Source organism: Schistocerca piceifrons, chromosome 11 (genome assembly GCF_021461385.2).
Source record: "Schistocerca piceifrons isolate TAMUIC-IGC-003096 chromosome 11, iqSchPice1.1, whole genome shotgun sequence".
NCBI lineage: Eukaryota > Metazoa > Arthropoda > Insecta > Orthoptera > Acrididae > Schistocerca > Schistocerca piceifrons.
The window spans coordinates 29,011,216-29,037,504 of NC_060148.1; the positions used below are offsets into that span (position 1 = coordinate 29,011,216).

The 26,289-nt window shown below is 49.4% G+C and overlaps 1 protein-coding gene across 1 annotated transcript in view; it reads left to right on the forward strand.

The window, feature by feature from the left end:
• Positions 1–26,289, forward strand: part of LOC124719626 (mucin-19-like) — a 367,770-nt gene that overhangs the window by 100,145 nt on the left and 241,336 nt on the right. Inside the window, exon 3 of the mRNA XM_047244842.1 lies at positions 23,681–23,898. Within this exon, the coding sequence (XP_047100798.1) occupies positions 23,681–23,898 (218 nt within the window). The remainder of the gene's footprint in view (positions 1–23,680; positions 23,899–26,289) is intronic.

Sequence of the window (26,289 nt, forward strand, 5' to 3'; positions counted from 1 at the left end):
TTCTAGTCTCCAGAAAAGTCATTATACTCGAACATAATACGTGTTCCAAAATTCTACAACTGATCGACGTTATAGGTCTATAGTTCTGCACATCTGCTCGACGTCCCTTCTTGAAAACGGGGACGACCTGCTCCCTTTTCCAATTCTTTGGAACGCTACGCTCTTCTAGAGACCTACGGTACACCGCTGCAAGAAGGGGAGCAAGTTCCTTCGCGTACTCTGTGTAAAATCCAACTGGTATCCCATCAGGTCCAGCGGCCTTTCCTCTTTTGATCGATTTTAATTGTTTCTCAATCCCTCTGTCATCTATTTCGATATCTACCATTATGTCATCTGTGCGACAATCTAGAGAAGGAACTACAGTGCAGTCTTCCTCTGTGAAACAGTTTTTGGAAAAAGACATTTAGTATTTCGGTCTTTAGTCTGTCATCCTCTGTTTCAGTACCATCTTGGTCACAGAGCGTCTGGACATTTTGTTTTGATCCACCTACCGCTTTGACATAAGACCAAAATTTCTTGCTGGCCGGGGTGGCCGTGTGGTTAAAGGCGCTGCAGTCTGGAACCGCAAGACCGCTACAGTCGCAGGTTCGAATCCTGCCTCAGGCATGGATGTTTGTGATGTCCTTAAGTTAGTTAGGTTTAACTAGTTCTAAGTTCTAGGGGACTAATGACCTCAGCAGTTGAGTCCCATAGTGCTCAGAGCCATTTGAACCAAAATTTCTTAGGATTTTCTGCCTAGTCAGTACATAGAACACTCACTGTTGCTCCCAGGAATATCGCCAACAGCGAACCATCAACCAAGAGGCAACGTGAACAGACGTGGCTTCGGTAATTAAGTCACCACTCAAATTTCATGTCCTGGGTTGGTGAGCCACGAACCTCGCAGCACTCGGAACAGCTCGCACACACTCCGACACTGTGTAGAGACCACCTGCGGGCCTGGCAAACTGCGCCGCGCCGAGACTTGCTTGCTGATCTGCTCGAACCGACGGACTCACTGCCAGTACGCTGACAACATTTAAAGCAAGTTGTGAGTGGAAATGACACGAACTACACACAGTTTGACAAACACTTGCACTGGACGACTGCGCCATGCCGAGACTTGCTCGCTGATCCGCTCCAACCGACCGACTCACTGCCAGTACGCCGACAACATTTAAAACAAGTTGTGAGTGGAAATAACAAGAACTACACACAGTTTGACAAACACTTGCACTGGACGACTGCGCCGTGCCGAGACTTGCTCGCTGATCCGCTCCAACCGACGGACTACAACATTTAAAACAAGTTGTGAGGGGAAATGACACCTACTACACACAGTTTGACAAACACTTGCACTGTACGACTGCGCCGTGCGGAGACTTGCTCGCTGATCCGCTCCAACCGACGGACTCACTGCCAGTACGCCGACAACATTTAAAACAAGTTGTGAGTGGAAATGACACCAACTACACACAGTTTGACAAACACTTGCACTGGACGACAGCGCCGCACGGAGACTTGCTCGCTGATCCGCTCCAACCGACCGACTCACTGCCAGTACGCCGACAACATTTAAAACAAGTTGTGAGTGGAAATGACAAGAACTACACACAGTTTGACAAACACTTGCACTGGACGACTGCGCCGTGCCGAGACTTGCTCGCTGATCCGCTCCAACCGACGGACTACAACATTTAAAACAAGTTGTGAGTGGAAATGACACCAACTACACACAGTTTGACAAACACTTGCACTGGACGACTGCGCCGTGCGGAGACTTGCTCGCTGATCCGCTCCAACCGACGGACTCACTGCCAGTACGCCGACAACATTTAAAACAAGTTGTGAGTGGAAATAACAAGAACTACACACAGTTTGACAAACACTTGCACTGGACGACTGCGCCGTGCCGAGACTTGCTCGCTGATCCGCTCCAACCGACGGACTACAACATTTAAAACAAGTTGTGAGGGGAAATGACACCAACTACACACAGTTTGACAAACACTTGCACTGTACGACTGCGCCGTGCGGAGACTTGCTCGCTGATCCGCTCCAACCGACGGACTCACTGCCAGTACGCCGACAACATTTAAAACAAGTTGTGAGTGGAAATGACACCAACTACACACAGTTTGACAAACACTTGCACTGGACGACTGCGCCGTGCGGAGACTTGCTCGCTGATCCGCTCCAACCGACCGACTCACTGCCAGTACGCCGACAACATTTAAAACAAGTTGTGAGTGGAAATAACAAGAACTACACACAGTTTGACAAACACTTGCACTGGACGACTGCGCCGTGCCGAGACTTGCTCGCTGATCCGCTCCAACCGACGGACTACAACATTTAAAACAAGTTGTGAGGGGAAATGACACCAACTACACACAGTTTGACAAACACTTGCACTGTACGACTGCGCCGTGCGGAGACTTGCTCGCTGATCCGCTCCAACCGACGGACTCACTGCCAGTACGCCGACAACATTTAAAACAAGTTGTGAGTGGAAATGACACCAACTACACACAGTTTGACAAACACTTGCACTGGACGACAGCGCCGCACGGAGACTTGCTCGCTGATCCGCTCCAACCGACCGACTCACTGCCAGTACGCCGACAACATTTAAAACAAGTTGTGAGTGGAAATGACAAGAACTACACACAGTTTGACAAACACTTGCACTGGACGACTGCGCCGTGCCGAGACTTGCTCGCTGATCCGCTCCAACCGACGGACTACAACATTTAAAACAAGTTGTGAGTGGAAATGACACCAACTACACACAGTTTGACAAACACTTGCACTGGACGACTGCGCCGCACAGAGACTTGCTCGCTGATCCGCTCCAACCGACCGACTCACTGCCAGTACGCTGACAACATTTAAAACAAGTTGTGAGTGGAAATGACAAGAACTACACACAGTTTGACAAACACTTGCACTGGATGACTGCGCCGTGCCGAGACTTGCTCGCTGATCCGCTCCAACCGACGGACTCACTGCCAGTACGCCGACAACATTTAAAACAAGTTGTGAGTGGAAATGACACCAACTACACACAGTTTGACAAACACTTGCACTGGACGACAGCGCCGCACGGAGACTTGCTCGCTGATCCGCTCCAACCGACCGACTCACTGCCAGTACGCCGACAACATTTAAAACAAGTTGTGAGTGGAAATGACAAGAACTACACACAGTTTGACAAACACTTGCACTGGACGACTGCGCCGTGCGGAGACTTGCTCGCTGATCCGCTCCAACCGACGGACTCACTGCCAGTACGCCGACAACATTTAAAACAAGTTGTGAGTGGAAATGACACCAACTACACACAGTTTGACAAACACTTGCACTGGACGACAGCGCCGCACGGAGACTTGCTCGCTGATCCGCTCCAACCGACCGACTCACTGCCAGTACGCCGACAACATTTAAAACAAGTTGTGAGTGGAAATGACAAGAACTACACACAGTTTGACAAACACTTGCACTGGACGACTGCGCCGTGCCGAGACTTGCTCGCTGATCCGCTCCAACCGACGGACTACAACATTTAAAACAAGTTGTGAGTGGAAATGACACCAACTACACACAGTTTGACAAACACTTGCACTGGACGACTGCGCCGCACAGAGACTTGCTCGCTGATCCGCTCCAACCGACCGACTCACTGCCAGTACGCTGACAACATTTAAAACAAGTTGTGAGTGGAAATGACAAGAACTACACACAGTTTGACAAACACTTGCACTGGATGACTGCGCCGTGCCGAGACTTGCTCGCTGATCCGCTCCAACCGACGGACTACAACATTTAAAACAAGTTGTGAGTGGAAATGACACCAACTACACACAGTTTGACAAACACTTGCACTGGACGACAGCGCCATGCCGAGACTTGCTCGCTGATCCGCTCCAACCGACCGATTCACTGCCAGTACGCCGACAACATTTAAAACAAGTTGTGAGTGGAAATGACAAGAACTACACACAGTTTGACAAACACTTGCACTGGACGACTGTGCCGTGCCGAGACTTGCTCGCTGATCCGCTCCAACCGACGGACTACAACATTTAAAACAAGTTGTGAGGGGAAATGACACCAACTACACACAGTTTCACAAACACTTGCACTGGACGACTGCGCCGTGCCGAGACTTGCTCGCTGATCCGCTCCAACCGACGGACTACAACATTTAAAACAAGTTGTGAGGGGAAATGACACCAACTACACACAGTTTGACAAACACTTGCACTGGACGACAGCGCCGCACGGAGACTTGGTCGCTGATCCGCTCCAACCGACCGACTCACTGCCAGTACGCCGACAACATTTAAAACAAGTTGTGAGTGGAAATGACAAGAACTACACACAGTTTGACAAACACTTGCACTGGACGACTGCGCCGTGCCGAGACTTGCTCGCTGATCCGCTCCAACCGACGGATTACAACATTTAAAACAAGTTGTGAGTGGAAATGACACCAACTACACACAGTTTGACAAACACTTGCACTGGACAACTGCGCCGCACAGAGACTTGCTCGCTGATCCGCTCCAACCGACCGACTCACTGCCAGTACGCCGACAACATTTAAAACAAGTTGTGAGTGGAAATGACAAGAACTACACACAGTTTGACAAACACTTGCACTGGACGACTGCGCCATGCCGAGACTTGCTCGCTGATCCGCTCCAACCGACGGACTACAACATTTAAAACAAGTTGTGAGGGGAAATGACACCAACTACACGCAGTTTGACAAACGCTTGCACTGTACGACTGCGCCGTGCGGAGACTTGCCTGCTGATCCGCTCCAACCGACGGACTACAACATTTAAAACAAGTTGTGAGGGGAAATGACACCAACTACACGCAGTTTGACAAACGCTTGCATTGTACGACTGCGCCGTGCGGAGACTTGCCTGCTGATCCGCTCCAACCGACGGACTCACTGCCAGTACGCCGACAACATTTAAAACAAGTTGTGAGTGGAAATGACACCAACTACACACAGTTTGACAAACACTTGCACTGGACGACAGCGCCGCACGGCGACTTGCTCACTGATCCGCTCCAACCGACCGACTCACTGCCAGTACGCCGACAACATTTAAAACAAGTTGTGAGTGGAAATGACAAGAACTACACACAGTTTGACAAACACTTGCACTGGACGACTGCGCCGTGCCGAGACTTGCTCGCTGATCCGCTCCAACCGACGGACTACAACATTTAAAACAAGTTGTGAGTGGAAATGACACCAACTACACACAGTTTGACAAACACTTGCACTGGACAACTGCGCCGCACAGAGACTTGCTCGCTGATCCGCTCCAACCGACCGACTCACTGCCAGTACGCCGACAACATTTAAAACAAGTTGTGAGTGGAAATGACAAGAACTACACACAGTTTGACAAACACTTGCACTGGACGACTGCGCCATGCCGAGACTTGCTCGCTGATCCGCTCCAACCGACCGACTCACTGCCAGTACGCCGACAACATTTAAAACAAGTTGTGAGTGGAAATGACAAGAACTACACACAGTTTGACAAACACTTGCACTGGACGACTGCGCCGTGCCGAGACTTGCTCGCTGATCCGCTCCAACCGACGGACTACAACATTTAAAACAAGTTGTGAGGGGAAATGACACCAACTACACACAGTTTGACAAACACTTGCACTGTACGACTGCGCCGTGCGGAGACTTGCTCGCTGATCCGCTCCAACCGACGGACTCACTGCCAGTACGCCGACAACATTTAAAACAAGTTGTGAGTGGAAATGACACCAACTACACACAGTTTGACAAACACTTGCACTGGACGACAGCGCCGCATGGAGACTTGCTCGCTGATCCGCTCCAACCGACCGACTCACTGCCAGTACGCCTACAACATTTAAAACAAGTTGTGAGTGGAAATGACAAGAACTACACACAGTTTGACAAACACGTGCACTGGACGACTGCGCCGTGCCGAGACTTGCTCGCTGATCCGCTCCAACCGACGGACTACAACATTTAAAACAAGTTGTGAGTGGAAATGACACCAACTACACACAGTCTGACAAACACTTGCACTGGACGACTGCGCCGCACAGAGACTTGCTCGCTGATCCGCTCCAACCGACCGACTCACTGCCAGTACGCCGACAACATTTAAAACAAGTTGTGAGTGGAAATGACAAGAACTACACACAGTTTGACAAACACTTGCACTGGACGACTGCGCCGTGCCGAGACTTGCTCGCTGATCCGCTCCAACCGACGGACTACAACATTTAAAACAAGTTGTGAGTGCAAGTGACACCAACTACACACAGTTTGACAAACACTTGCACTGGACGACAGCGCCATGCCGAGACTTGCTCGCTGATCCGCTCCAACCGACCGACTCACTGCCAGTACGCCGACAACATTTAAAACAAGTTGTGAATGGAAATGACAAGAACTACACACAGTTTGACAAACACTTGCACTGGACGACTGCGCCGTGCCGAGACTTGCTCGCTGATCCGCTCCAACCGACGGACTACAACATTTAAAACAAGTTGTGAGTGGAAATGACACCAACTACACACAGTTTGACAAACACTTGCACTGGACGACTGCGCCGTGCCGAGACTTGCTCGCTGATCCGCTCCAACCGACGGACTACAACATTTAAAACAAGTTGTGAGGGGAAATGACACCAACTACACACAGTTTGACAAACACTTGCACTGTACGACTGCGCCGTGCGGAGACTTGCCTGCTGATCCGCTCCAACCGACGGACTCACTGCCAGTACGCCGACAACGTTTAAAACAAGTTGTGAGTGGAAATGACACCAACTACACACAGTTTGACAAACACTTGCACTGGACGACAGCGCCGCACGGGGACTTGCTCGCTGATCCGCTCCAACCGACCGACTCACTGCCAGTACGCCGACAACATTTAAAACAAGTTGTGAGTGGAAATGACAAGAACTACACACAGTTTGACAAACACTTGCACTGGACGACTGCGCCGTGCCGAGACTTGCTCGCTGATCCGCTCCAACCGACGGACTACAACATTTAAAACAAGTTGTGAGTGGAAATGACACCAACTACACACAGTTTGACAAACACTTGCACTGGACAACTGCGCCGCACAGAGACTTGCTCGCTGATCCGCTCCAACCGACCGACTCACTGCCAGTACGCCGACAACATTTAAAACAAGTTGTGAGTGGAAATGACAAGAACTACACACAGTTTGACAAACACTAGCACTGGACGACTGCGCCGTGCCGAGACTTGCTCGCTGATCCGCTCCAACCGACGGACTACAACATTTAAAACAAGTTGTGAGTGGAAATGACACCAACTACACACAGTTTGACAAACACTTGCACTGGACGACTGCGCCGCACAGAGACTTGCTCGCTGATCCGCTCCAACCGACCGACTCACTGCCAGTACGCCGACAACATTTAAAACAAGTTGTGAGTGGAAATGACAAGAACTACACACAGTTTGACAAACACTTGCACTGGACGACAGCGCCGTGCCGAGACTTGCTCGCTGATCCGCTCCAACCGACTGACTACAACATTTAAAACAAGTTGTGAGTGGAAATGACACCAACTACACAGTTTGACAAACACTTGCACTGGACGACTGCGCCGCACAGAGACTTGCTCGCTGATCCGCTCCAACCGACCGACTCACTGCCAGTACGCCGACAACATTTAAAACAAGTTGTGAGTGGAAATGACAAGAACTACACACAGTTTGACAAACACTTGCACTGGACGACTGCGCCGTGCCGAGACTTGCTCGCTGATCCGCTCCAACCGACGGACTACAACATTTAAAACAAGTTGTGAGTGGAAATGACACCAACTACACACAGTTTGACAAACACTTGCACTGGACGACTGCGCCGTGCCGAGACTTGCTCGCTGATCCGCTCCAACCGACCGACTCACTGCCAGAACGCCGACAACATTTAAAACAAGTTGTGAGTGGAAATGACAAGAACTACACACAGTTTGACAAACACTTGCACTGGACGACTGCGCCGTGCCGAGACTTGCTCGCTGATCCACTCCAACCGACGGACTACAACATTTAAAACAAGTTGTGAGTGGAAATGACACCAACTACACACAGTTTGACAAACACTTGCACTGGACGACTGCGCCGCACAGAGACTTGCTCGCTGATCCGCTCCAACCGACCGACTCACTGCCAGTATGCCGACAACATTTGAAACAAGTTGTGAGTGGAAATGACAAGAACTACACACAGTTTGACAAACACTTGCACTGGACGACTGCGCCGTGCCGAGACTTGCTCGCTGATCCGCTCCAACCGACGGACTACAACATTTAAAACAAGTTGTGAAGGGAAATGACACCAACTACACACAGTTTGACAAACACTTGCACTGGACGACTGCGCCATGCCGAGACTTGCTCGCTGATCCGCTCCAACCGACCGACTCACTGCCAGTACGCCGACAACATTTAAAACAAGTTGTGAGTGGAAATGACAATAACTACACACAGTTTGACAAACACTTGCACTGGACGACTGCGCCGTGCCGAGACTTGCTCGCTGATCCGCTCCAACCGACGGACTACAACATTTAAAACAAGTTGTGAGTGGAAATGACACCAACTACACACAGTTTGACAAACACTTGCACTGGACGACTGCGCCGCACAGAGACTTGCTCGCTGATCCGCTCCAACTGACCGACTCACTGCCAGTACGCCGACAACATTTAAAACAAATTGTGAGTGGAAATGACAAGAACTACACACAGTTTGACAAACACTTGCACGGGACGACTGCGCCGTGCCGAGACTTGCTCGCTGATCCGCTCCAACCGACGGACTACAACATTTGAAACAAGTTGTGAGGGGAAATGACACCAACTACACACAGTTTGACAAACACTTGCACTGGACGACTGCGCCATGCCGAGACTTGCTCGCTGATCCGCTCCAACCGACCGACTCACTGCCAGTACGCCGACAACATTTAAAACAAGTTGTGAGTGGAAATGACAAGAATTACACACAGTTTGACAAACACTTGCACTGGACGACTGCGCCGTGCCGAGACTTGCTCGCTGATCCGCTCCAACCGACGGACTACAACATTTAAAACAAGTTGTGAGGGGAAATGACACCAACTACACACAGTTTGACAAACACTTGCACTGGACGACTGCGCCATGCCGAGACTTGCTCGCTGATCCGCTCCAACCGACGGACTACAACATTTAAAACAAGTTGTGAGGGGAAATGACACCAACTACACACAGTTTGACAAACACTTGCACTGTACGACTGCGCCGTGCGGAGACTTGCCTGCTGATCCGCTCCAACCGACGGACTCACTGCCAGTACGCCGACAACATTTAAAACAAGTTGTGAGTGGAAATGACACCAACTACACACAGTTTGACAAACACTTGCACTGGACGACAGCGCCGCACGGAGACTTGCTCGCTGATCCGCTCCAACCGACCGACTCACTGCCAGTACGCCGACAACATTTAAAACAAGTTGTGAGTGGAAATGACAAGAACTACACACAGTTTGACAAACACTTGCACTGGACGACTGCGCCGTGCCGAGACTTGCTCGCTGATCCGCTCCAACCGACGGACTACAACATTTAAAACAAGTTGTGAGTGGAAATGACACCAACTACACACAGTTTGACAAACACTTGCACTGGACAACTGCGCCGCACAGAGACTTGCTCGCTGATCCGCTCCAACCGACCGACTCACTGCCAGTACGCCGACAACATTTAAAACAAGTTGTGAGTGGAAATGACAAGAACTACACACAGTTTGACAAACACTTGCACTGGACGACTGCGCCATGCCGAGACTTGCTCGCTGATCCGCTCCAACCGACCGACTCACTGCCAGTACGCCGACAACATTTAAAACAAGTTGTGAGTGGAAATGACAAGAACTACACACAGTTTGACAAACACTTGCACTGGACGACTGCGCCGTGCCGAGACTTGCTCGCTGATCCGCTCCAACCGACGGACTACAACATTTAAAACAAGTTGTGAGTGGAAATGACACCAACTACACACAGTTTGACAAACACTTGCACTGGACGACTGCGCCGCACAGAGACTTGCTCGCTGATCCGCTCCAACCGACCGACTCACTGCCAGTACGCCGACAACATTTAAAACAAGTTGTGAGTGGAAATGACAAGAACTACACACAGTTTGACAAACACTTGCACTGGACGACTGCGCCGTGCCGAGACTTGCTCGCTGATCCGCTCCAACCAACGGACTACAACATTTAAAACAAGTTGTGAGGGGAAATGACACCAACTACACACAGTTTTGACAAACACTTGCACTGTACGACTGCGCCGTGCGGAGACTTGCTCGCTGATCCGCTCCAACCGACGGACTCACTGCCAGTACGCCGACAACATTTAAAACAAGTTGTGAGTGGAAATGACACCAACTACACACAGTTTGACAAACACTTGCACTGGACGACTGCGCCATGCTGAGACTTGCTCGCTGATCCGCTCCAACCGACCGACTCACTGCCAGTACGTCGACAACATTTAAAACAAGTTGTGAGTGGAAATGACAAGAACTACACACAGTTTGACAAACACTAGCACTGGACGACTGCGCCGTGCCGAGACTTGCTCGCTGATCCGCTCCAACCGACGGACTACAACATTTAAAACAAGTTGTGAGTGGAAATGACACCAACTACACACAGTTTGACAAACACTTGCACTGGACGACTGCGCCGCACAGAGACTTGCTCGCTGATCGCTCCAACCGACCGACTCACTGCCAGTACGCCGACAACATTTAAAACAAGTTGTGAGTGGAAATGACAAGAACTACACACAGTTTGACAAACACTTGCACTGGACGACTGCGCCGTGCCGAGACTTGCTCGCTGATCCGCTCCAACCGACGGACTACAACATTTAAAACAAGTTGTGAGTGGAAATGACACCAACTACACAGTTTGACAAACACTTGCACTGGACGACAGCGCCGCACGGAGACTTGCTCGCTGATCCGCTCCAACCGACCGACTCACTGCCAGTACGCCGACAACATTTAAAACAAGTTGTGAGTGGAAATGACAAGAACTACACACAGTTTGACAAACACTTGCACTGGACGACTGCGCCGTGCCGAGACTTGCTCGCTGATCCGCTCCAACCGACGGACTACAACATTTAAAACAAGTTGTTAGGGGAAATGACACCAACTACACACAGTTTGACAAACACTTGCACTGGACGACTGCGCCATGCCGAGACTTGCTCGCTGATCCGCTCCAACCGACCGACTCACTGCCAGTACGCCGACAACATTTAAAACAAGTTGTGAGTGGAAATGACAATAACTACACACAGTTTGACAAACACTTGCACTGGACGACTGCGCCGTGCCGAGACTTGCTCGCTGATCCGCTCCAACCGACGGACTGCAACATTTAAAACAAGTTGTGAGTGGAAATGACACCAACTACACACAGTTTGACAAACACTTGCACTGGACGACTGCGCCATGCCGAGACTTGCTCGCTGATCCGCTCCAACCGACCGACTCACTGCCAGTACGCCGACAACATTTAAAACAAGTTGTGAGTGGAAATGACAAGAACTACACACAGTTTGACAAACACTTGCACTGGACGACTGCGCCGTGCCGAGACTTGCTCGCTGATCCGCTCCAACCGACGGACTACAACATTTAAAGCAAGTTGTGAGTGGAAATGACACCAACTACACACAGTTTGACAAACACTTGCACTGGACGACTGCGCCGTGCCGAGACTTGCTCGCTGATCCGCTCCAACCGACCGACTCACTGCCAGTATGCCGACAACATTTAAAACAAGTTGTGAGTGGAAATGACAAGAACTACACACAGTTTGACAAACACTTGCACTGGACGACTGCGCCGTGCCGAGACTTGCTCGCTGATCCGCTCCAACCGACGGACTACAACATTTAAAACAAGTTGTGAGGGGAAATGACACCAACTACACACAGTTTGACAAACACTTGCACTGGACGACTGCGCCATGCCGAGACTTGCTCGCTGATCCGCTCCAACCGACCGACTCACTGCCAGTACGCCGACAACATTTAAAACAAGTTGTGAGTGGAAATGACAAGAACTACACACAGTTTGACAAACACTTGCACTGGACGACTGCGCCGTGCCGAGACTTGCTCGCTGATCCGCTCCAACCGACGGACTACAACATTTAAAACAAGTTGTGAGTGGAAATGACACCAACTACACACAGTTTGACAAACACTTGCACTGGACGACTGCGCCGCACAGAGACTTGCTCGCTGATCCGCTCCAACCGACCGACTCACTGCCAGTACGCCGACAACATTTAAAACAAGTTGTGAGTGGAAATGACAAGAACTACACACAGTTTGACAAACACTTGCACTGGACGACTGCGCCGTGCCGAGACTTGCTCGCTGATCCGCTCCAACCGACGGACTACAACATTTAAAACAAGTTGTGAGGGGAAATGACACCAACTACACACAGTTTGACAAACACTTGCACTGGACGACTGCGCCATGCCGAGACTTGCTCGCTGATCCGCTCCAACCGACCGACTCACTGCCAGTACGCCGACAACATTTAAAACAAGTTGTGAGTGGAAATGACAAGAACTACACACAGTTTGACAAACACTTGCACTGGACGACTGCGCCGTGCCGAGACTTGCTCGCTGATCCGCTCCAACCGACGGACTACAACATTTAAAACAAGTTGTGAGTGTAAATGACACCAACTACACACAGTTTGACAAACACTTGCACTGGACGACTGCGCCGCACAGAGACTTGCTCGCTGATCCGCTCCAACCGACCGACTCACTGCCAGTACGCCGACAACATTTAAAACAAGTTGTGAGTGGAAATGACAAGAACTACACACAGTTTGACAAACACTTGCACTGGACGACTGCGCCGTGCCGAGACTAGCTCGCTGATCCGCTCCAACCGACGGACTACAACATTTAAAACAAGTTGTGAGGGGAAATGACACCAACTACACACAGTTTGACAAACACTTGCACTGGACGACTGCGCCATGCCGAGACTTGCTCGCTGATCCGCTCCAACCGACCGACTCACTGCCAGTACGCCGACAACATTTAAAACAAGTTGTGAGTGGAAATGACAATAACTACACACAGTTTGACAAACACTTGCACTGGACGACTGCGCCGTGCCGAGACTTGCTCGCTGATCCGCTCCAACCGACGGACTACAACATTTAAAACAAGTTGTGAGTGGAAATGACAAGAACTACACACAGTTTGACAAACACTTGCACTGGACGACTGCGCCGCACAGAGACTTGCTCGCTGATCCGCTCCAACCGACCGACTCACTGCCAGTACGCCGACAACATTTAAAACAAGTTGTGAGTGGAAATGACAAGAACTACACACAGTTTGACAAACACTTGCACTGGACGACTGCGCCGTGCCGAGACTTGCTCGCTGATCCGCTCCAACCGACGGACTACAACATTTAAAACAAGTTGTGAGTGGAAATGACACCAACTACACACAGTTTGACAAACACTTGCACTGGACGACTGCGCCGCACAGAGACTTGCTCGCTGATCCTCTCCAACCGACCGACTCACTGCCAGTATGCCGACAACATTTAAAACAAGTTGTGAGTGGAAATGACAAGAACTACACACAGTTTGACAAACACTTGCACTGGACGACTGCGCCGTGCCGAGACTTGCTCGCTGATCCGCTCCAACCGACGGACTGCAACATTTAAAACAAGTTGTGAGGGGAAATGACACCAACTACACACAGTTTGACAAACACTTGCACTGGACGACTGCGCCATGCCGAGACTTGCTCGCTTATCCGCTCCAACCGACCGACTCACTGCCAGTACGCCGACAAGATTTAAAACAAGTTGTGAGTGGAAATGACAAGAACTACACACAGTTTGACAAACACTTGCACTGGACGACTGCGCCGTGCCGAGACTTGCTCGCTGATCCGCTCCAACCGACGGACTACAACATTTAAAACAAGTTGTGAGTGGAAATGACACCAACTACACACAGTTTGACAAACACTTGCACTGGACGACTGCGCCGCACAGAGACTTGCTCGCTGATCCGCTCCAACCGACCGACTCACTGCCAGTATGCCGACAACATTTAAAACAAGTTGTGAGTGGAAATGACAAGAACTACACACAGTTTGACAAACACTTGCACTGGACGACTGCGCCGTGCCGAGACTTGCTCGCTGATCCCCTCCAACCGACGGACTACAACATTTAAAACAAGTTGTGAGTGGAAATGACACCAACTACACACAGTTTGACAAACACTTGCACTGGACGACTGCGCCGCACAGAGACTTGCTCGCTGATCCGCTCCAACCGACCGACTCACTGCCAGTACGCCGACAACATTTAAAACAAGTTGTGAGTGGAAATGACAATAACTACACACAGTTTGACAAACACTTGCACTGTACGACTGCGCCGTGCCGAGACTTGCTCGCTGATCCGCTCCAACCGACGGACTACAACATTTAAAACAAGTTGTGAGTGGAAATGACACCAACTACACACAGTTTGACAAACACTTGCACTGGACGACTGCGCCGCACAGAGACTTGCTCGCTGATCCGCTCCAACCGACCGACTCACTGCCAGTACGCCGACAACATTTAAAACAAGTTGTGAGTGGAAATGACAAGAACTACACACAGTTTGACAAACACTTGCACTGGACGACTGCGCCGTGCCGAGACTTGCTCGCTGATCCGCTCCAACCGACGGACTACAACATTTAAAACAAGTTGTGAGGGGAAATGACACCAACTACACACAGTTTGACAAACACTTGCACTGGACGACTGCGCCATGCCGAGACTTGCTCGCTGATCCGCTCCAACCGACCGACTCACTGCCAGTACGCCGACAACATTTAAAACAAGTTGTGAGTGGAAATGACAAGAACTACACACAGTTTGACAAACACTTGCACTGGACGACTGCGCCGTGCCGAGACTTGCTCGCTGATCCGCTCCAACCGACGGACTACAACATTTAAAACAAGTTGTGAGTGGAAATGACACCAACTACACAGTTTGACAAACACTTGCACTGGACGACAGCGCCGCACGGAGACTTGCTCGCTGATCCGCTCCAACCGACCGACTCACTGCCAGTTCGCCGACAACATTTAAAACAAGTTGTGAGTGGAAATGACAAGAACTACACACAGTTTGACAAACACTTGCACTGGACGACTGCGCCGTGCCGAGACTTGCTCGCTGATCCGCTCCAACCGACGGACTACAACATTTAAAACAAGTTGTGAGGGGAAATGGCACCAACTACACACAGTTTGACAAACACTTGCACTGGACGACTGCGCCGCGCCGGGACTTGCTCGCTGATCTGCTCCAACCGACGGACTACAACATTGAAAACAAGTTGTGAGTGGAAATGACACCAACTACACAGTTAGACAAACCTTGCACCGGCCGACTGCACCACGCGGAGACTTGCTCGCTGATCCACTCCAACTGACCGATTCACTGCCAGTACACCGACAACATTTAATACAAGTTGTGAGTGGAAATGACAGCAACTAGACACATTTTGACAAACCTTGCACCGGCCGACTGCACCGCGCGGAGACTTGTTCGCTGATCCGCTCCAACTGACTGATTCACTGCCAGTACACCGACAACATTTAAAACAAGTTGTGAGTGGAAATGAAACCAACTAGACACATTTTGACAAACCTTGCACCAGCCGACTGCGACATGCGGAGACTTGCTCGCTGATCTGCTCCAACCGACCGACTCACTGCCAGTACACTGACAACATTTAAATTAAGTTGTGAGTGGAAATGAAACCAACTAGACAGTTAGACAAACCTTGCACCGGCCGACTGCACCGCGCGGAGACTTGCTCGCTGATCCACTCCAACTGACCAATTCACTGCCAGTACACCGACAACATTTAAAACAAGTTGTGAGTGCAAATGACACCAACTACACACAGTTCGACAAACACTTGCACCAGCCGACTGCGCCGTGCCGAGAGTTGTTTACTGATCCGCTCCAACCGACGGACTCACTGCCAGTACGCCGAAAACATTTAAAACAGGTTGTGAGTGGAAATGACAGCAACTACACCAACAGTTTGACAAACACTTGCACGAAGACTGCAAGGACACTCAGCAGTGGCCGTGCAATCATGAAGACATATCGTGAGTCAATACACACACACACACATACACACACACACACACACACACACACACACACACACACACACACACAGACACAGCCAACCCATAAGCGATCGGCGAGCCAATTCACGTCGTCCAGTAGGACGACCGACCGACGAGCAACGAAGACCGTCACCAGCTAAAATAGTGTGTGTGGTGGCAACGGTCAGGCGAGCCACAGACATCCAAGGTCTCACTGCTGCTCCAACCCGACAAAACTAGAGCTGCATTGCAACTCCCCGACTGGCAGCTCCGAGCTGCCCTCCTGGCGCGTTCCAACCCACTCCACGACAGACGGCAACCGGGAAGTAATAGCAGTGCGGTAGAGATAACATGTGGTGGCTATATCGATAGGCGCTGCTGCTGCCGCTGATGGGCAGACAAAGCAGCAACTCAGTGACAACAGAAATTGAAACTAATGTAACGAGGTGGCAACATAAAAAAAAAAATGTAAAGTAAGAGATGGTACGATCGCGAACCACACACGGCTCAAGCATGACTGTAGGTAGAGGTACATTGTTTACAGTTCCATTCGGTCATAGTTCCGTTTGTATGGTGGCAGGACGCCCCGTGAAAGAAAACAGTTCCAGATTCTTTATGACTCATCGGAAGAGATAATCAGTTTGTACAGAGAAGGCAATAGCGTCCAGCAGATACAAGAGAAACTGAAGCTTTCCGTCAGCAGAGTTGTCGAGACCATATACTGAATAGAGATACATGAGCAAGACAGGGATCCCAGATACACGAGTATATCCCGCTTTTGTGAGAACTGTGTGAAGTCTCCAGAGGTTCAGAAAACTTGGAGAAATATGGAATGGCTTCATCAGTCCTCCGATTGTAACTCAGTCGATTTACTGTGGGAGGAGTTGAACAGGAGGATCCGGCTACAGGGAATCATGGGGGGGGGGGGGGGGGCACACTTGTGCCAGATGCTGCAGGGTATTGTAGAGGATAGCTGCCATGCCTTCTCACGACTTGCCCAGTTTTCTCTCTGGAACCCTCTTTGATTGTTAGTTTAACACTACCTCTTACGTTCCAAAAACTGGCTGCATCGAAATAAGTGTCCAAGGAATAGAAAAGCAACTGAAATCACTCAACAGAAGAAAGTCCACTGGATACCATGGATACCAATTAGATTCTACACAGAGTACGCGAAAGAACTTGCCCCCCCCCCCCCCCCCCTTCTAACAGCCGTGTATCGCAAGTCTCTAGAGAAACGGAAGGTTCCAAATGATTGGAAAAGAGCACTGGTAGTTCCAGTTTTCAAGATGGGTCGTCGAGCAGATGTGCAAAACTATAGGCCTATATCTCTGACATCGATCTGTTATAGAATTTTTCAACATGTTTTTTGCTCGCGTATCATGTCATTTCTGGAAACCCAGAATCTAATCTGTAGAAATCAACATGGATTCCGGAAACAGCGAGCGTGTGAGATCCAACTCGCTTTATTTGTTCATGAGACCCAGAAAATATTAGATACAGGCTCCCATGTAGATGCTATTTTTCTTGACTTCCGGAAGGCGTTCGATACAGTTCCGCACTGTCGCCTGATAAACAAAGTATGAGCCTATGGAATATCAGACCAGCTGTGTGGCTGGATTGAAGAGTTTTTAGCAAACAGAACACAGCATGTTGTTATCAATGGAGAGACGTCTACAGACGTTAAAGTAACCTCTGGCGTGGCACAGGGGAGTGTTATGGGACCATTGCTTTTCACAGTATATATAAATGACCTAGTAGATAGTATCGGAAGTTCCGTGCGGCTTTACGCGGAAGATGCTGTAGCATACAGAGAAGTTGCAGCATTAGAAAACTGTACCGAAATGCAGGAAGATCTGCAGCGGCTAGGCACTTGGTGCAGGGAGTGGCAACTGTCCCTTAACATAGACAAATGTAATGTATTGCGAATACATAGAGAGAAGGATCCTTTATTGTATGATTATATGATAGCGGAACAAACACTGGTAGCAGTTATTTCTGTAAAATATCTCGGAGTATGCGTGCGTAACGATTTGAAGTGGAATGATCATATGAAATTAATTGTTGGTAAGGCGGGTGCCAGGTTGAGATTCATTGGGAGAGTCCTTAGAAAATGCAGTCCATCGACAAAGGATGTGGCTTACAAAACACTCGTTCGACCTATACTCGAGTATTGCTCATCAGTGTGGGATCCGTACCAGGTCGGGTTGACAGAGGAGATGGAGAAGATCCAAAGAAGAGCGGCGCGTTTCGTCACAGGGTTATTTGGTAACCGTGATAGCGTTACAGAGATGTTTAACAAACTCGAGTGGCAGACTCTGCAAGAGAGGCGCTCTGCATCGCGGTGTAGCTTGCTGTCCAGGTTTCGAGAGGGTGCGTTTCTGGAAGAGGTATCGAATATATTGCTTCCCCCTACTTATACCTCCCGAGGAGATCACGAATGTAAAATTAGAGAGATTCGAGCGCGCACGGAGGCTTTCCGGCAGTCGTTCTTCCCGCGAACCATGCGCTACTGGAACAGGAAAGGGAGGTAATGACAGTGGTACGTAAAGTGCCCTCCGCCATACACCTTTGGGTGGCTTGCGGAGTGTATATGTAGATGTCGATTCTTTCGTTTCTGATCATATCTACGTCGTCGACGCCACAAATTCTTCTTTGTCATTTCAGCGACGTCCATTGCCTTACAATGTTCCTTAATTACTCCCTTTACCTCTGCTCGATACAGCATTGTGGACCTAAGTATTGGGGCAACCTATGTTCTTTCAGTGAGGATAGCAATCGTACCAGTGATATATTTTCATCCCGAATTTGAATTCCGCTCATGGAGATTTCTTTTATTTCCGTTATCGCATCTTCTATGGAAAGATTGGACAGCACTGGCCGCTCTTCGGTGTATCTTGCCTATCTCGTCTATTAATGCTTCCTGGTAAGAGTGCTAGAATGACGTGCAAGGGTCAAGTGTCGGTCGAAAAGGTGTTTTGTGGTCCATTTCTTTCGTGGATAGCCGGCCGCGGTGGCCGTGCGGTTCTAGGCGCTTCAGTCCGGAACCGCGCGACTGCTCCGGTCGCAGGTTGCAATACTGCCTCAGGCAGGTTATTACAACTTGACAATAAATTCAGTTGGGAGGAGCACACCACAGAACTGCAGAAACGCCTTAACAAATCTGTATTTGCAATTCGAGTGTTAGCAGACATAGGCGACATGAAAATGGAAAAGCTTGCGTGCTTTGCCTACTTTCATTCCATAATGTCATATGGTATAATATTTTGGGGTAACTCTTCAAAGTCAAACAAAGTTTTCAGAGTCCAAAAGCGTGTGATAAGTATTATTTGTGGAGTAAATTAACGGACTTCCTGTAGAAACCCCTTCAAAGAACTGGGTATACTAACTACTGCCTCTCAGTATATTTACTCCTTAATGAAATTTGTCCTAAATAATATATCTCTTTTTTTCCAACAGACAGCTCAGTTCATACATACAATACCAGGAACAAAAATGATCTGCACAAGGACTTAAAAGCACTTACTTCAGTTCAAAAAGGGGTCCACTACTCAGGATCACTCATCTTCAATAATGTGCCAGCAAACATAAAAAATTTAGTTACAAATAAAGATCAGTTTAAAAGGAGCCTGGAAGACTTACTAGGTGGCCAACTCCTACTCCATTGACGAAATTTTTGATAGAAACAAATGATGTATATACTCATACTGTTAGTATTGTTATTTCAGGTTTTAAAAAATAATGTATATACTCGTGCTATTGTTATTTCAGCTTAAAAAAAATTGACCTGTTTCACATCCACGAGGATCTCCTGAGCACGGATCTATGGGACGAAAACTAATCTAATCTAAAGTTAGGTTTAAGTCGTTCTAAGTTCCAGGGGACTGATGACCTCAGATGTTAAGTCCCATAGTGCTCAGAGCCATTTGAGCCATTTCTTTCGTGGATAATTTACAACGGGTGTTCAATAAGTAATGCAACACGTTTTTTTCGACATAACTTCCGTTCCTTACGCCACCTTACTGGGAGGACCTGTATGCCTGCGGGGTAACACCGACTTGCTCCATCAATAACTCCTCGTCATCGACGTACTGCTTCCTGCGGAGTGCATCTTCCATTGGACCAAACTCGGTGCCCTCTATGATCTTTTGTTAAGCTGCGAGGAAATCAGAAGGCCGACGCCTTTGAGTACCAGAACAGGTGGGCGAGTGTGTCGGCACTGCCAGCAGAGGCGCCCAGTTATGCAGCCATTGATTGTGGTACGCCGATCACCTCGAATGAGAGTGTCCGCACGTCCCAACATGCAGGAGTCACAGCTGCGTGCGGATGGTCGGCACGCGGCAGACCTCGTTGCGATGATGACAGACAACTCGCCCGACGACTCAACGTGCTTTTGTTCACTGTTCTGTTAAGTGGCGAGGAACTCAGAAGGCCGACGCCTTTGAGTACCAGAACAGGTGGGCGAGTGTGTCGGCACTGCCAGCAGAAGCACCCAGGTATGCAGCCGTTGATTGTGGTACGCCGATCACCTCGAATGAGAGTGTCCGCACGTCCCAACATGCAGGAGTCACAGCTGCGTGCGGACGGTCGGCACGCGGCAGACCTCGTTGCGATGATGACAGATGACTCGCCCGACGACTCAACGTGCTTTTGTTCACTGTTCTGTTAAGTGGCGAGGAACTCAGAAGGCCGACGCCTTAGAGTACCAGAACAGGTGGGTGAGTGTGTCGGCACTGCCAGCAGAGGCGCCCAGTTATGCAGCCTTTGATTGTGGTACGCCGATCACCTTGAATGAGAGTGTCCGCACATCACAACATTGCAGGAGTCACAGCTGCGTGCGGATGGTCGGCACGCGGCAGACCTCATTGCGATGACGACAGACGACTCGCCCGACGACTCAACGTGCTTTTGTTCACTGTTCTGTTAAGTGGCGAGGAACTCAGAAGGCCGACGCCTTAGAGTACCAGAACAGGTGGGTGAGTGTGTCGGCACTGCCAGCAGAGGCGCCCAGTTATGCAGCCTTTGATTGTGGTACGCCGATCACCTTGAATGAGAGTGTCCGCACATCACAACATTGCAGGAGTCACAGCTGCGTGCGGATGGTCGGCACGCGGCAGACCTCATTGCGATGATGACAGACGACTCGCCCGACGACTCAACGTGCTTTTGTTCACTGTTCTGTTAAGTGGCGAGGAACTCAGAAGGCCGACGCCTTTGAGTACCAGAACAGGTGGGCGAGTGTGTCGGCACTGCCAGCAGAGGCTCCCAGTAATGCAGCCATTGATTGTGGTACGCCGATCACCTCGAATGAGAGTGTCCGCACATCCCAACATTGCAGGAGTCACAGCTGCGTGCGGATGGTCGGCACGCGGCAGACCTCGTTGCGATGATGACAGACGACTCGCCCGACGACTCAACGGGCTTTTGTTCACTGCCAGGTCTCCGTAGACATTCTTCAGGCACCTACGAATATCTGAGATGCTAAGAAATTGTCCTCCAAGAGAAACTCAGTGACAACGCTCCGTTACAGATGCATTCTGAAGGCCACGTATAGCGCCGGCACCTATCGGAACAACGTGGAATTACAGGGGCTGAAGCGGGAATTTTCCACAGTGTCCCATAATAAATTCCACATTTTTTCAACCGACACTGGCCGAGAAGAAATGTGTTGCATCACTTATTGAACGCCCCACATTTCCTTTGCCTGGTATTATTTTCGTATAATTATACTACTGGCCATTAAAATTGCTACACCACGAAGATGACGTGCTACAGACGCGAAATTTAACCGACAGGAAGAAGATGCTCTGATATGATATGCAAATGATCAGCTTATTGTCACACAAGGTTGACGCCGGTGGCGACAACTACAACGTGCTGACATGAGGAAAGTTTCCAACCGATTTCTCATACACAAAGAGCAGTTGACTGGCGTTGCCTGGTGAAACGTTGTTGTGATGCCTCGTGTAAGGAGGAGAAATTCGTACCATCACGTTTCCGACTTTGATTAAGGTCGGATTGTAGCCTATCGCGATTGCGGTTTATCGTATCGCGACATTGCTGCTCGCATTGGTCGAGATCCAATGACTGTTAGCAGAATATGGAATCGGTGGGTTCAGGAGGGTAATACGGAACGCCGTGCTGGATCCCAACGCCTTGGTATCACTAGCAGTCGAGATGACAGGCATCTTATCCACGTGGCAGTAACGGATCGTGCAGCCACGTCTCGATCCCTGAGTCAACACATGGGGACGTTTGCAAGACAACAACCATCTGCACGAACAGTTCGACGACGTTTGCAGCAGCACGGACTGTCAGCTCGGAGACCGTGGCTGTGGTTACCCTTGACGTTGCATCACAGACAGGAGCGCCTGCGATGGTGTACTGGACGACGAACCTGGGTGCACGAATGGCAAAACGTCATTTTTTCGGATGAATCCAGGTTCTGTTTACAGCATCGTGATGGTCGCATCCGTGTTTGGCGACATCATGGTGAACGCACATTGGAAGCCTGTATTCGTTATCGCCATACTGGCGTATCACCCGGCGTGATGGTATGGGGTGCCATTGGTTACACATCTCGGTCACCTCTTGTTCGCATTGACGGCACTTTGAACAGTGGACGCTACACTTCAGATGTGTTACGACCGGTGGCTCTACCCTTCATTCGATCCCTGCGAGACCCTACATTTCAGCAGGATAATGCACGACCGCAAGTTGCAGGTCCTGTACGGGCCTTTCTGGATACAGAAAATGTTCGACTGCTGCCCTGGCCAGCACATTCTCCAGATCTCTCACCAATTCAAAACGTCTGGTCAATGGTGGCCGAGCAACTGGTTCGTCACAATACGCCAATCACTACTCTTGATGAACTGTGGTATCGTGTTGAAGCTGCATGGGCAGCTGTACCTGTACACGACATCGAAGCTCTCTTTGACTCAATGCCCAGGAGTATCAAGGCCGTCATTACGGCCAGAGGTGGTTGTTCTGGGTACTGATTTCTCAGGATATATGCACCCAAATTGCGTGAAAATGTAATCACTTGTCAGTTCTAGTATAATATATTTGTCCAATGAATACCCGTTTATATTCTGCATTTCTTCTTGATGTAGCAATTTTAATGGCCAGTAGTGAAGTTCTATGCAGCTATTCCATTTTTGAGCGCTGCGGCCGGTTAATCTGAGACATTGCAGCGATTTATCGCAATTTATGTAATCGATCGGTAACAGTTCCTCCCGCATGGCGGTTTTCAACTATATGAGGTACACGAAATTGAGACATCTATGCCTGGGTGTCTTTGGCGTGGACCTGCTGAAGTTTCTGCGGTCGACCTCACCTGAACCTGAACCCGTGCTGTGTTTGGATCTTGCAGAGCAGTCTACGCCGTCGTCATCGCCGCCGCCAGAGACAGACCCGACGAACGCCGCCGTCTCAACCGTGCTCGTCCTGACGAAAGACGAAGTCTATCCGGAGGAAGGCGAACGGGAAGAAGCAGGAATAGAAGACAGGTACCCTCAAGAGGGAGTGCAGTCTAGCGGAGAAGTCACAGCCACCAGAGACGCCCCAACACCCCGAAAACCTCAGCGACAGGTGAGTGTAAACGTTTAACTAAGTCTCTAGGCTTTCGTGGCCGTTGTCAGTGAAGTTAAAATCTCCTGGGTTATTAGGCCGCGTCATGTTTCTTCTAAAATGTTCGACGTTTCGACCCCTCTGCTGAGATCTTCCTCAGGATCTTCTGGTGTCCGCTACTGCTAGAACACTGTCAGAGACGAGTGTCGCGTCCACTTATACAGTGTGTTACAAAAAGGTACGGCCAAACTTTCAGGAAACATTCCTCACACACAAATAAAGAAAATATGTTATGTGGATATGTGTCCGGAAACGCTTAATTTCCACGTTAGAGCTCATTTTAGTTTCGTCAGTATGCACTGTACTTCCTCGATTCACCGCCAGTTGGCCCAATTGAAGGAATGTAATGTTGACTTCGTTGCTTGTGTTGACATGCGACTCATTGCTCTACAGTACTAGCATCGAGCACATCAGTACGTACCATCAACAGGTTAGTGTTCATCACGAACGTGGTTTTGCAGTCAGTGCAATGTTTACAAATGCGGAGTTGGCAGATGCCAATTGATGTATGTATTAGCACGGGGCAATAGCCGTGGCGCGGTACGTTTGTATCGAGACAGATTTCCAGAACGAAGGTGTCCCGACAGGAAGACGTTCGAAGCCATTGATCGGCGTCGTAGGGAGCACGGAACATCCCAGCCTATGACTCGCGACTGGGGAAGACCTAGAACGACGAGGACACCTGCAATGGACGAGGCAATTCTTCTTGCAGTTGACGATAACCCTAATGTCAGCGTCAGAGAAGTTGCTGCTGCACAAGGTAACGTTGACCACGTCACTGTATGGACAGTGCTACGGGAGAACCAGTTGTTTCCGTACCGTGTACAGCGTGTGCAGGCACTATCAGCAGCTGATTGGCCTCCACGGATACACTTCTGCGAATGGTTCATCCGACAATGTGTCAATCCTCATTTCAGTGCAAATGTTGTCTTTACGGATGAGGCTTCATTCCAACGTGATCAAACTGTAAATTTTCACAATCAACATGTGTGGGCTGACTAGAATCCGCACGCAATTGTGCAATCACGTCATCAACACAGATTTTCTGTGAACGTTTGGGCAGGCATTGTCGGTGATGTCTCGATTGGGCCCCACGTTCTTCCACCTACGCTCAATGGAGCACGTTATCACGATTTCATACGGGATACTCTACCTGTGCTGCTAGAACATGTGCCTTTGCAAGTACGACACAACATGAGGTTCATGCACGATGGAGCTCCTGCACATTTCAGTCGAAGTGTTCGTATGCTTCTCGATAACAGATTCGGTGACCGACGGATTGGTAGAGGCGGACCAATTCCGTGGCCTCCACGCTCTCCTGACCTCAACCCCCTTGACTTTCATTTATGGGGGCATTTAAAAGCTCTCGTCTACGCAACCCCGGTACCAAATGTAGAGACTTTTCGTGCTCGTATTGTGAACGGCTGTGATACAATACGCCATTCTCCAGGGCTGCATCACCGCATCAGGGATTCCGTGCGACAGAGGGTGGATACACGTATCCTCGCTAACGGAGGACATTTTGAACATTTCCTGTAACAAAGTGTTTGAAGTCACGCCGGTACGTCCTGTTGCTGTGTGTTTCCATTCCATGATTAATGTGATTTGAAGAGAAGTAATAAAATGAGCTGTAACATGGAAAGTAAGCGTTTCCGGACACATGTCCGCATATTATATTTTCTTTGTGTGTGAGGAATGTTTCCTGAAAGTTTGGCCGTACCTTTTTGTAACACCCTGTAAAGGGCAAGGAGTTTCCTGGCGTGCGTGTTGGAGGAGTGGTAGTATTGGTTAAAATTCATACGGCTACCATTGGTGGGCCATAGTCATAGGCTAATGGCGTTGGTAGCTCATCTGTGGATACAATTGGCGGTCATCGTCATTGGACAGGAAGGCACTATTCCACACTTACGCTGGAGAACGTTCAAATGGTTCAAATCGCTCTGAGAAGGGAACCTCCCCATCGCACCCCCGTCAGATTTAGTTATACGTTGGCACAGTGGATAGGCCTTGAAAAACTGAACACAGATCAATCGAGAAAACAGGAAGAAGTTGTGTGGAATTTTGAAAAAAAATAAGCAAAATATACAAACTGAGTAGGCCATGCACAAGATAGGCAACATCACGGAAAGTTTGAGTTGAGGAGCGCCGTGGTCTGGTGGTTAGCGTGAGCAGCTGCGAAACGAGAGGTCCGTGATTCAAATCCTCACTTAAGGTTTAATTTTTTATATAATCAACTTCACTCTCCAAAATTCTAGGACATGTTTAGATTTGCTTGGACATTTGCACGATTTGACGGTCTACTCACGGAAAAATTTGAAAACGTTAAAAACGTATGTTTTGACAGAGCACAGG